We start from the raw sequence: 12,520 nt of genomic DNA on the forward strand, positions 1-12,520 counted from the left end.
CGTCTCAATGTGATAAACAAAACATATAAGAGATAAAGTTCTCCCTCCTGTACATTATAAGGATATTGCAAGTGATAATCGAGGATAGAAAGCCAAAAGATAGTGTAGAATGAAGGTCCTGTAGAAGAATTACAACTCCTGTCTAAACAAGGAAAATAAATAGTTCTCAGTTATTCTGAAGTATTTTTCTCTGAAAATGAAAGTCCTTTGCTGAGGAGCAGCTGGTACGCTTACAGCAGGTTAACCTGGCTAGTTCATCACCTTTGTGCTCTGATAATAATTTCAACACATTGGCAATCTCTGCACTTGCGTATCACTGAGTTAATATTTTGCCAAATACCTTTGAACTAATGCAACTTTCGACTGTTTGTTTGAAATCACTTAAGAGATTCAGATAGCAGCAAATCTTTCTTTTTATTTAAGGACTGCTTTGTCTCCTCTGTGGACCTGAAAATGGCAAAGGGCATCTATGTCAACTGTGCGCTGCTGGTGGTGGGCATCTTGTTTTCGGTAGCGTCCGTGGCTACAATTATCGCCCTGTCGGTGCTGTACTCTGAGGAAAAGGCCAATAACAGTAACTCAGATCCTCCTTCAAGCAGCCCAACCTTGTCCACCACAACTACCGCCTCTTCGATCCCTACTCCTCAGCCAAGCAACCCTTGGAACAAATACAGGCTTCCAAATACCCTCATCCCCCACCACTATGATCTGGAACTGCAGCCCTATCTGGAGAAGGACTCTAGGGGTCTCTACATCTTCAAAGGCACAAGCACTGCATACTTCACAGCTGCAGCAGCAACTAATCTGATCCTAATTCACAGCAACAAACTGAATTACACCCATCAGGGTGAATTTCACGTCTCCCTGGGTACAGAGGATGGGTCAGTTCCACCATCCATTCATAGGACCTGGCTTGAAATTCCAACCCAGTACTTGGTGGTAGAGCTTAGCAGAGATCTGAAGCAGGGCGAAACATATTCAATGTACAGTGAGTTCACGGGAGAGCTGGCAGATGACCTGGCTGGGTTCTATAGGAGCGAATATGTTGAGGATAATGAGATCAGGTAAGGTGTATGTTCTCTGACAATCGAGTGGGAAAGTAAGTAATGTGCTGTCTTCCAGCGTAAATAACGATCGAGAGTGCCGATGCACCGATAATCTGCTTCATTAATAATCGTTGTACAAATCAGTATTATATATATACAAGTAGCAGATTAACTGTATCAGTAATTATGATTACATATTAACTGACCTTTACAAAATTATTTTGAGATTTATTCAGACTGAGGAGAGTAGCAATGGCAGAAGTAACTATTTTGTCATATGCGAGTGAACAAAATGATTTGATTCTTATCAAGTTCAACACAGCTGTAGTTTCTTTATATTCTTTCTGAGGAAATGCACAGATTTGCTGTGCTCCTAAAGTGGTGTATCCATGGTATTGAGTCCAGTATTAAAGGTTCAGGCATCAATAGACACAATTGTAAGTGGAATCTGATCAGGATGTTCTTCAGTCAGCTTCAGAGGGCAAAATAATGATAAGCTTTATGCACTAAGGCCCAGATTCGTACTTTTTTGTGCAGCATTTGTGCCATTTTTTTACGCAAAAGTGGTGCAATCCTAAAAAATACAATTATATTTTGTAAGTTTGCGCCTTTTTTGCGTCAAAAAATGGCACAAATGCGGCATAAAAAGTATAAATCTGAACCTAAGTATATATATTTCTGATAAATATTTGGAGTCACAATGATTTTTGTTACTTTGGACACATACCATTAGTACTTTCTCAGACAAGAGACAAGGATGACCTCCAACTTTGCCAGAGAGTGTGACATTAAAACAAAAACCTGAGAGTGTCTCTTGAGCATGTTACTGACAGCCAGGCAATGTACTGGTTCATAGGTTTAAATACTGGCTAAAGACACCAGTGTTGAGTGGAGAATTGCAATTGAAGAATTCAAGACTGCAGCATTTAATGTTACTGATCACTCACAGTTCAAAACACATCTTTGCTTCATTTCAGGATCATTGCTACCACACAGATGGCTGCGCCTGATGCCAGAAAAGCCTTTCCCTGCTTTGATGAACCCGCATTGAAAGCAACATTCAATCTCACGCTGATCCATAATCCAAAATATGAAGCTTTATCAAACATGCCAAAAATAAGTGAGTTAACCTGTTAAATGCATTTCAAGTAGATGCCTAGAGCATGCAAATGACCATATCTTATCCCATAAATACAGGCTATCTGTTAAATGTCTTGGTGTGTGCTCATGCAAAGTTGAAAATACAAGCTGATAGTTGAACAAAATAGGTAGCATTGTTACTATCTTACTTACATAGTGGTAAAAGTACAGAAGTATGTCAGTTACCAAATCAATCTTTTACAATTTGATTTTGAACTCATATTTAAAATTGCTTACTAATGACCGATACTTGCACTCCTAATCATATGATCAATCATAAACGTAACTGACCTTTTTTGGCTGTCATATGCTCCCATAAATGGGAAAACAAATTTGTATTTGTTGATTGTTGTATAGCTTCAACAGGATTTAGGGCACACGTTCCAGCCTTCATTCCCCACACACTGACTAGTTTGGGTGGTATGGATAACATATATACATATCAGTAGGCCTGAACTAATACAAATATGGTTTAAGTGTAGTTAAGTTAGTTCAAACGTATCTCAAAGCTAAACATAGAAAACTGTGTTGTTTAATTAATGTAAAAGAAGTCCAAGGGGAAACATTACATCCCTATGACATGAAGCCATAGGATCACACTAAAAACGTTAATGTTATGTTGGCTGGGTTTTCTGTGGAAGCCTCCCTCTGTGAAACTACTAAAAAATGACACAACACCGGTTTAGAAAAATAGAAAATATGTATCTAAACAAATCAAGACCAAAACGGCAAAAATCCAACATACACAAGTCAAGTTAACAATTTTAAAAGCAAAAGAGTCTTAAATCCTTTTGTAGACATTAAAAGCACTGTTAACATAGAAAAGTACCTGGATATTGGCAAAATAACAAGCACGGGCGATGGTGCATTAAAAAAGGTTAGAGATGCATTGATTTCTCACCCGCAAGCGAGACCGTGCGTCATTTTCTCCTTCTCCGGTCAGGTCGGCGTGCGTCATTTTTCCTCCCCGCAGGGGAGTGATGCGTCGATACGGGCAAGCACGCGGGTCCGGCCAGGCTCTGCGTTGTTTTTCAGCACCCAGGAAGGTTTACGTCAAAGCTCCTGCCGCACGGTATCAGCAAAACCACGCAATGTGGGTTGCAGCGTTATCAGCCTCCGTCAGCTGGTGTTGTGCGTCGTTTCTCCAGCTGCATGCGTCGATTTTCCAGCAGCAATGCTGGTGGAGTATCGATTTCTGCTGCGAAGCCGGTGGCGTACCGCATCTCAGAAGGTGCGTCAATATTTTCCCCACACGGCAGTCTGTGCGTGGATTTTCAATCTTGCTCTGCCAGCTTCACCTGTCAAGGCCCCAGGAACTGGATAGAGCAACACGTGCAGGGCAGGAGTCTCAGCAGAGCGTCCAGGTGCTGGCAGGAGAAGTCTTTGATGGCCCTGAGACTTCAACAACAGGAGGCAAGCTCAGGACAAGCCCTTGGATATTTCTTCACAAGCAGGAATGCAGAACAAGGTCCAGTCTTTGTCCCCTTGCACAGGCAGAAACAGCAACTGCAAGATAGCCCCACAAAGCACAGTCACAGCCAGGGCCGCACTTCTCTTCAGCTCTTCTCCAGGCAGATGTTCCTCTTGATGTCCAGAAGTGATCTAAAGTCTGTGGTTTTGGGTGCTCTTCTTATCCCCTTTTTGGCCTTTGAAGTAGGCTAACTTCAAAGAAATTTCTCTCTTGTTTGTGAAATCCTGCCTTCCCAGGCCTGGCCTCAAACACACACCAGGTGGTTGGACTCTGCATTGTGTGAGGGCAGGCACAGCCCTTTCAGGTGTAAGTTGCCACTCCTCCCCTCCTTCCTAGCACAGATGGCTCATCAGGAAATGCAGGCTACACCCCATCTCCCTTTGTGTCACTGTCTAGAGAGAGGTGCAAACAGCCCAACTGTAAAACTGACCCAGACAGGGAATCCACAAACAGGACAGTCACAGAATGGTTTAAGCTAGAAAATGCCCATTTTCTAAAGGTGGCATTTTCAAACACAAATTCTTAAACCAACTTTACTAAAAGATGTATTTTTAAATTGTGAGTTCAGAAACCCCAAACTCCACATGTCTATCCGCCCCCAAAAGGAATCTTTGCTTAAAGCATTTTTTTTTTTTTTTTATAACCAAATTTTATTGTTTTCAGTGAATTATGGCAACAACTTTTTAGCACAGGTACAACCAAACAGTTCAATTGTAGTACATTTACTGTGTATATGTTTTTCTTTCCCTCTCGGGGGAGGGCATACGTATTTCCTTGATCTCGCACAGTGAGTAGGAGGAGGACGGTTCGGTCTAATCTATGACAGTGTTCTGAGCCAGGGGCCCCATATCTTTTCATATTTCCAGGGACATCCTCTCGATTCATATATTTGTTTCTGTTGGATTGCGCACCAGTCTACTCCCTTTCTCCATTTCTGCAGGGACGGGCCGGCAGGCGAGGTCCACGCCGCGGCTATGTCTCTTTTGGCCACCAGCAGGGCTGTCCCGATGAACGCTCGGTTTGCCCGTGATCTCAGTCCCCCCTCCATGATCCCTAATAGTGCCATAGTGGCGGAGCGTTGGAGTTTCATCCCTATTGTCTTATTTAGTTTGTTTAATACCTTTTCCCAGTAGATCTGCAGAGTCGGACAAGACCAGACCATATGGAAGAAGTCTGCGCGTTCCATGACGAAGCGGGGGCAATGGCTGTTCGACCATATTCCTGCCCGCGAAAGCCTACTAGGCGCCAAGTATGCTTTGTGTAGGTAGTAAAATTGTATGGTGCGTAATTTTGCTGATATGGCTAGGGTTTTGGGGGCTTCTAGTGCTTCTGCCCATTCCGAGTCTTCTAAAGCCCCGATCCAGGTCTCCCACCCTGCCCTCATTGAACTTGCATCTCCTGGCGTGTTGTTAATCAGCATTCTATAGAGTTGTGATATTCCTTTCCCTCCCATGCTTCCCATTAGTGTTTTGGCTTCAAGGGGGTTAAATTCTGGTATCGGGTTCTTGGGGAGTTGTGTTCCTATAGCGTGTCTGAGATGAAGGTATTTAAAAAATTGTGTTCGGGATAGTTGGAACTCTGTCTGTAGTTCCTGAAAGGATTTTAGCGTTTCTCCCTTCCATATGTCTCCCACCAATAAAATCCCTAATGTATCCCATTCTGCAAATCCCTCCAGTGTGGCAGTGGTGCTCATCCATTTCCCTCTCCACAGTGGGGTCTGTAGGGTGATTACTGCATTCCATTGGGTGTGTCTCAGTGCAGCCCGCCATGCCAGGAGGGCGGCTCTAGTTGTCTCGCCCATACATTGGGGAAGAGGTGTACCGTACAGCGCATCTAGGATGTGTGGGAAGCCTAGAGTGTTCAGTTCCATTTGGTATGCTGGGTCCGACCACCCTCCGTTAAACCAGTCATGTACTGTTAGAATCTGTGTCGCCAAATAGTATAGGTATGGGTCAGACATCCCCAGGCCTCCCTAATGTGTTCCCCTCTTACAGTATTTTATGGCTAACCGATGTCTGTTCCCGCCCCAGAGGAATTGTAGTGTCGCTGTTTCTAAGGTTCGAAACCATGAACGTGGGATGGGGAAGTTCTGAAAGGCATATGTTAATCTGGGTAGGATCATCATTTTATATAGGGCTGCCCGCCTCATTATGTTCAGTGGTAACGTCTGCCATCTCTGTAGGTCTGTCTTGACTCGTGCTAACAGTGAGTCTACGTTCTTTGCCCAGGTCAGGCTTAAAGCATTTTTAAAGGCAGCCCCAATGTTAACCTATGAGAGGGATAGGCCTTGCAACAGTGAAAACCGACTTTGGCACTATTTCACTGTTAGGACATATAATACATATTAGTATTTGTCCTACCTTAAACATACACTGCACCCTGCCCATTGGGCTACCTAGGGCCTATCTTAGGGGTGTCTTAAATGTAAGGAAAGCGAAGGTTTAGGCCTGGCAAGTGGGTACACTTGCCAAATTGAAGTTGAATTGGCAGCTTGAAACTGCACACACAGACACTGCAGTGGCAGGTCTGAGACATGTTTACAGGGCTACTAATGTGGGTGGCACAACCAGGGCTTCAGGTCCACTAGTAGAATTTGATTTACAAGCCCTGGGCACCTCTAGTGCACTGTACTAGGGACTTAAGATATCCCCATCATGAAGATCAAATTACATAGACATTTTATATAGGAGCACTTGCGCTTTAGCACTGGATAGCAGTAGTAAAGTGCCCAGAGTAACAGAAACAGCAAAAACAGAGTCCAGCACACATCAACAACCTGGGAAACAGAGGCAAAACGTTAGGGGAGATCACATCAAGGATGCCAAGTCTAACAGTCCAGTATTCCTCAAATGTACAAAGTTTGGGGAAAATCCTCCTGTTCTGCGTGGTCATCCCACAGTTTTCACCTTTTTCTTGCCCAGTATTTTTGCTGGCTTAAGAGCTCTATACTCCCTTTTTAAACATAGTTAAACAGGCAAAATATTTGCATTTGCAGATATTACCTGTTGTCTTGTGGGAAATCTATAGTGAATGGACGCCTGATGTTAAAAAAAAAAACATTATTTTTTATAATCTTACCTTATTCTTTCATAAAAAGATTTTTCCCCAAATGCACTTAGAAAATTCATGAAATTAGTGCACCTGCTGTAAACTAGTTAATGGGCCGCATACTATCTTTGCTGTTTCCTCTCTCATTTGGAGAATACTCTAATTTCTAATCAGTAGAGCATCAGCTTGCTCCCCATCAAAACATTTGATCCGACAATTATTCCTTCAAAGGACTGCTAGGTCAGGGTGACAGTCAACCCATCCTATTTAGGGTGTGGCTCTCCTCATTGACTTTCCCTGCCCAGGTATGCCTTGCAAGGCATGGCAGTCCCAAACATCCTCATGCACAGAAAGCTATTGCTGCTGAATGGATAAAAAAGTATGGCACCCACTTCTCATTCATCCATACCTTTGATGCATCTGCCACTTGAGCGGATGCACAGAGATACTTACCAGACAGGCAGGGATCTGCAGACATGGTGGACAAAACCTGAGAAGGAGAAAAAATACCAGGGCCTCCACTGAGCTAGCAAACAGATTAGCACCTTCTACAATCTAACAGTCCTCCTAAACATGTAACATCCCTGATTACTACTGAAAGTACATCATTGATGACATCACTGTGCATGGCCAGGGCACATGTTGTAGTTACCTGAGTTAACTATAAGTGGGATTTTTTTTTTTTTGTATAAAACATTATTTTTAACTGACATTTTGACCTAACTATAATGTCACTTTAGTCTTTGGTTTGCCAGTAGACGTAAACATGGATTTATAGAGAGATGGGTTGGGTGGGTAGATAGGTAGATAGATAGATAGATAGATAGATAGATAGATAGATAGATAGATAGATAGATAGATAGATAGATAGATAGATAGATAGATTTGAAGGTAAGAATAGTAAATCTATAATTACATTGATGATATAGTGCTAGGCGCTATTCAATTATTTTACTAAAAAAACTATACATATATATATATATATATATATATATATATATATATATACACACACACATATATATATATATATATATATATACACTCCAACTCTTACAGATGACAGGTGAATTTCTATGGTTTTGTACGTTTAAAATGTGAGCCTAGCTATAAAGACCCTGTAACCTTTGTTTTTTTCAGTGAATTTCTATGTTTTTTTAACATAAAGTAATTTTCATTACTATACAATAATCCAACCACCGCTGCGCACTGTGGTCAGTTCCTGCAGCCAACCCCCCTAATCACCCAATACCACATTGCCCACGCCTTTTGGCCGTGTGCAGCAGGAGTTGGCCGTAGGTCTGTGTTGCCCTCCCCTGGGCTGATCTTGGTCCTGGGGACCCCATCCTCCGTGGCCAGGCATTCTAAATGTTTTTGTTGGGAAAGGGGGGGCATGCGGCTCCCCTCCCAGGGCTGATCTTGGCTCCAGGGACCCCATCCCTTCGGGCCCGACTTTGAAACCTCTGCTCCCAGCAAGCGAGAGCTGTTTGACAACTCTCACTTACTGGATCTGGAGTGTTTGCTCTGACTTGGTGGGAGCTGGTAAAGCTCCCACCAACCCAGAGTAAAAGTGTTTGCTCTGACTTGGCGGGAACTGTTAAAGCTCCCATCAACCCAGAGCAAACAGTGGGGGTCATTCTGACCTCGGCGGTAAAAGGCCCTTACCGCCGGTCAGAAGTCTACCGCCGCGGCCGCGGTAAACCGCCACGGTCATTCTGACCCACAACGGCGGAACCGCCAAAATCCCGACATCCAAGGAAGGCCGCCACATCAGCGGGCCGCGGAAAACTGGAGATGACCAAACCTCCACCGTCACGCCAACACAAACACGCCCATGCCATTCTGACCCACAAATCCACGCGGCGGTCTTTCAACTGCGGTATTCCATTGGCGGGACACACCGCCGTGGTCAAAATACACACACAGCTCCAAAACCCAGCCACATTGGACAATTTGAAATACACACACCTGACACACATACAAACAACACTCCCACACATCCAACCAACTATAAAACACACACCCACATCACCCACAAACCCCTACGACCGAAGATCATAGACGAAGGAGAGAGAGACACATCACAGAATAGAGAGCTACATCACACAGAGGCACACTACACCATCACACACACCACATAGAAGCACAAAGCACCACACACCAACACACTCTTCACCATATACACCACCCCACACCTCATCCACACCACCCCATGACACCCCAAAGGCACCCACGCTTTTCGGACCAAGAACTCTGGGTCATGGTGGAGGAGATCATAAGAGTTGAACCCCAGCTCTTCGGCTCACAGGTGCAGCACACCACTATAGCCAGGAAGGCGGAGCTATGGCAGCGGATCGTGGACAGGGTAAACGCGGTGGGACAGCATCCCAGAAATCGAGAGGACATCCGCAAACGTTGGAACGACTTACGGGGAAAGGTGCGCTCGATGGTCTCGCGACACAACATCGCAGTGCAGAAGACTGGCGGGGGACCCCCACCCACACCACCCGAATTCACAGCATGGGAGCAAGAGGTACTAAACATCCTGCATCTTGATGGCCTCGCTGGAGTACACGGAGGAATGGACTCTGGTAAGTACAATCTCAACTACTTCACCCCCCCCCAGCATGCCAACCCCCACCACCACCCTCACCCCCAACCCCCCATCACACATCCTCCCTGAGAATGTCTCCCCAGCACAACCCACCCAACACCAACCCCTGCATGCCACCACAAACTATGGACACCCATCACCTAAGCATGACCACTGCACATACCCCCCCCAACACCCCCACAACACCTCCCCCAAGGGAATGACAGCACTGGGGGACAAGGGCACCCATAAATCGCACACAATAGCACACACAGAAACAATAACCATACTCTCTTACCCCATGCAGGACCCGAACGCCAACACACCGGCCAGGAGGGTCCAGATATGTCCATCCCCCCCCCGGAAGAGGCACCCAGTGATGACAGCAGCTCTGTCGACCTGGAACCTGACGACCAGCCCGGACCATCGGGGACCTCTGGACAGTCGGTTCCCCACACACAGGCCACAGCAGACCCAACCCCCTCTGGGAACAACAGCACAGCTCCCACCCAGCGGGCCCATGGCTCTGTCTCTAGGACAGGTCAATCAGCGGTGTGTCTGCCACTACAGGGCCCCCAGGCTAACCCACCACCCCAACAACAACAGGGACCTGGGGGCAGTGGTAGTGGGCACACCGTCCAGGGGACAGAGTCCGGGGGAAACAGGGCAACTCGGAGGGCTGCTGTGCGACAGGGGGGGGAGGAGAGGCCCAGGGAACCGACTCTCCAAGAGGCCCTCACCACCATCATGGCAGCCTACCACCGCTCACAAGAGACGATGGCGACGGTACTGGCCAGGTTCCAGGAGATCCAGGCACAGCAGGAGGAACGCTACATGGGGTTCAACAATCATCTCACCAACATCTCTACCGCCACGGGGAGCCTAGTCCAGGCCCTCCACCGGATAGAAGACACGTTGCGGGACCATGTGGCACCACACAGGGCCCCTGTCACTAGCCCGGACCAGGAACAGCTTACCACCTCCGCCGGCGCTAGTGGACAGGAGGCCCCACCACAACGACAGGCCACCAGAACCCCACCTCCTGCTGAAGAACAACCACCCTGCAAGAGGAGCCTGAGATCAAAAGAATCGACAGAGTAGGATGTCAAGACCCCCGCCAGCATGAGATACCCCCTGAAGTCATCCCACTGTCCCACATTGCCACCCTGTCCAACCTTGAACTGCCCCTGCTCCATCCTTCCACAGGCATATGGACAATGCACCTGTGAGACTGAGAACTGGACTCTGCCATGGCCATTACTCCACCCCCACCCATCACCGTGTTTATATCATGTGCCATTATCTAGCACCAAAAATAAATCACTTAATGCACTGAAATCATGCTGGAGTCAGGCTGTACTATTTACAAATGTAAAACACATTACCGATCAATTATGTTCTGTAAACTTTGTGCTGAACACATACCGAGATCAATAAGCATTAGTCCATGGGCTAACCAAGCAGAAGTCACGCAGTGGGTCATACAGCACTGAAAAGGGAAGGGAGAATCAAACATCAGTTTCAAATAACTGGGGGGTCATAGACAAAGTTGAGAAAAACGAGGCAGTCAGGAAAATTAAAATGGCGTGTGTGATTCTTACCTGTGTGCTACTGAAAATACTGTTGGATAACTCTGTCCCTGTTGTCTGGGTCGTCCTCTGAGTCTTCCTCCTCTTCACTCTCCACAGGCTCTACAGCTGCTTCAACACCACCATCTGGACCATCCTCCTGCAGGAAAGGCACCTGACGTCGCAATGCCAGATTGTGAAGCATACAGCAGGCCACGATGATCTGGCACACCTTCTTTGGTGAGTACATCAGGGATCCCCCTGTCATATGCAGACACCTAAACCTGGCCTTCAGAACCCCAAAGGTCCTTTCTATGATCCTCCTAGTTCGCCCATGGGCCTCATTGTACCGTTCCTCAGCCCTGGTCCGGGGATTCCTCACTGGGGTCAATAGCCAAGGCAGGTTGGGGTAACCAGAGTCACCTATTAGCCACACACGTTGTCTCTGTAGCTGTTCCATCACAAAAGGGATGCTGCTATTACGCATCACATACGCGTCATGCACTGACCCAGGGAACTTGGCATTCACATGGGAGATGTACTGGTCAGCCAAACAGACCACCTGGACGTTCATAGAATGGTAACTCTTCCTGTTTCTGTACACCTGCTCATCGTCTTTTGGGGGGACTAAGGCTACATGGGTCCCATCAATGGCACCAATTATGTTGGGAATATGTCCAAGGGCATAAAAATCACCCTTCACAGTGGGCAAATCAACCTCCTCTGGGAATATAATGTAACTCCGCATGTGTTTCGTCAGGGCAGACAACACTCTAGACAAAACCTTAGAAAACATTGGCTGAGACATTCCAGATGACATGGCCACTGTTGTCTGGAATGAGCCACTTGCAAGAAAATGGAGGACTGACAGCACCTGCACCAGAGGGGGAATTCCTGTGGGTTGGCGGATGGGGGACATCAGGGCTGGCTCCAGCTGAGCACACAGTTCATGGATGGTGGCACGGTCAAGTCGGTATCGTAGTATGATGTGGCGTTCTTCCATTGTCGACAGGTCCACCAGCGGTCGGTACACGCGAGGATTCATCCTTCTCCTCGCAAATCCCAGCGGACGGTGCCTAGGAAGGACAACATGGAGCACAGAGTCAAGATAATCACTGGTACGTTCACCACTGCTTGCATGGCACACGGTTATCTAGGTATTGAAAGGCGTGTATGTGTGGCAATGCCAGGCCTAGGCCTGTGTGTCGCAGTAGAGATTATGCCATGTGGGCCCTTGAAATGGCGGCTGCCTGACCCGTGAAGTGGGACAATGGGATGTGAGGTCACTGCGCTGGCGGAGCACACCGTGGCGGTAGGTGGTCGAAGACCGCTATACGGAGCCGCATTGGATAACATTGAAGCCTATGGGTTTCAGGAGCCAATGACGATGTGCGCCGGCGGTCGCGGTACGCACCGCCACGGTACGCACCGCCGCGGGCGTGACCGCCATTTTCTATCTGCTTAATCACTCGAGACCTGATCATCCACAGGAGAGGACCTATACTGCAAGTGCTGCTGTGAACTCGGTCTGGAAGTGACAATGGCTGCTGCGACTGGGGAAAGGGCCCCTGCCTTCACGTCTGAAGAGTTGGAGAAGCTCGTGGATGAGGTCCTCCCCCAGTATGCGTTACTCTACGGTCCTCCAGACCAACAG

At 46.9% G+C, this 12,520-nt stretch overlaps 1 protein-coding gene across 2 annotated transcripts in view; it reads left to right on the forward strand.

Moving 5' to 3' along the window:
• Positions 1-392: 392 nt before the first annotated feature.
• The window catches only part of LOC138284182 (aminopeptidase N-like), a 260,695-nt gene continuing 248,567 nt past the window's right edge, over positions 393-12,520 (forward strand). For both annotated transcript variants that reach the window (XM_069222680.1, XM_069222679.1), the window contains exons 1-2: positions 393-1,064; positions 2,024-2,166. In XM_069222680.1, the coding sequence (XP_069078781.1) occupies positions 454-1,064; positions 2,024-2,166 (754 nt within the window). In that variant the 5' untranslated portion in view covers positions 393-453. The remainder of the gene's footprint in view (positions 1,065-2,023; positions 2,167-12,520) is intronic.

This window comes from Pleurodeles waltl, chromosome 3_1 (genome assembly GCF_031143425.1).
Source record: "Pleurodeles waltl isolate 20211129_DDA chromosome 3_1, aPleWal1.hap1.20221129, whole genome shotgun sequence".
NCBI classification, from domain to species: domain Eukaryota; kingdom Metazoa; phylum Chordata; class Amphibia; order Caudata; family Salamandridae; genus Pleurodeles; species Pleurodeles waltl.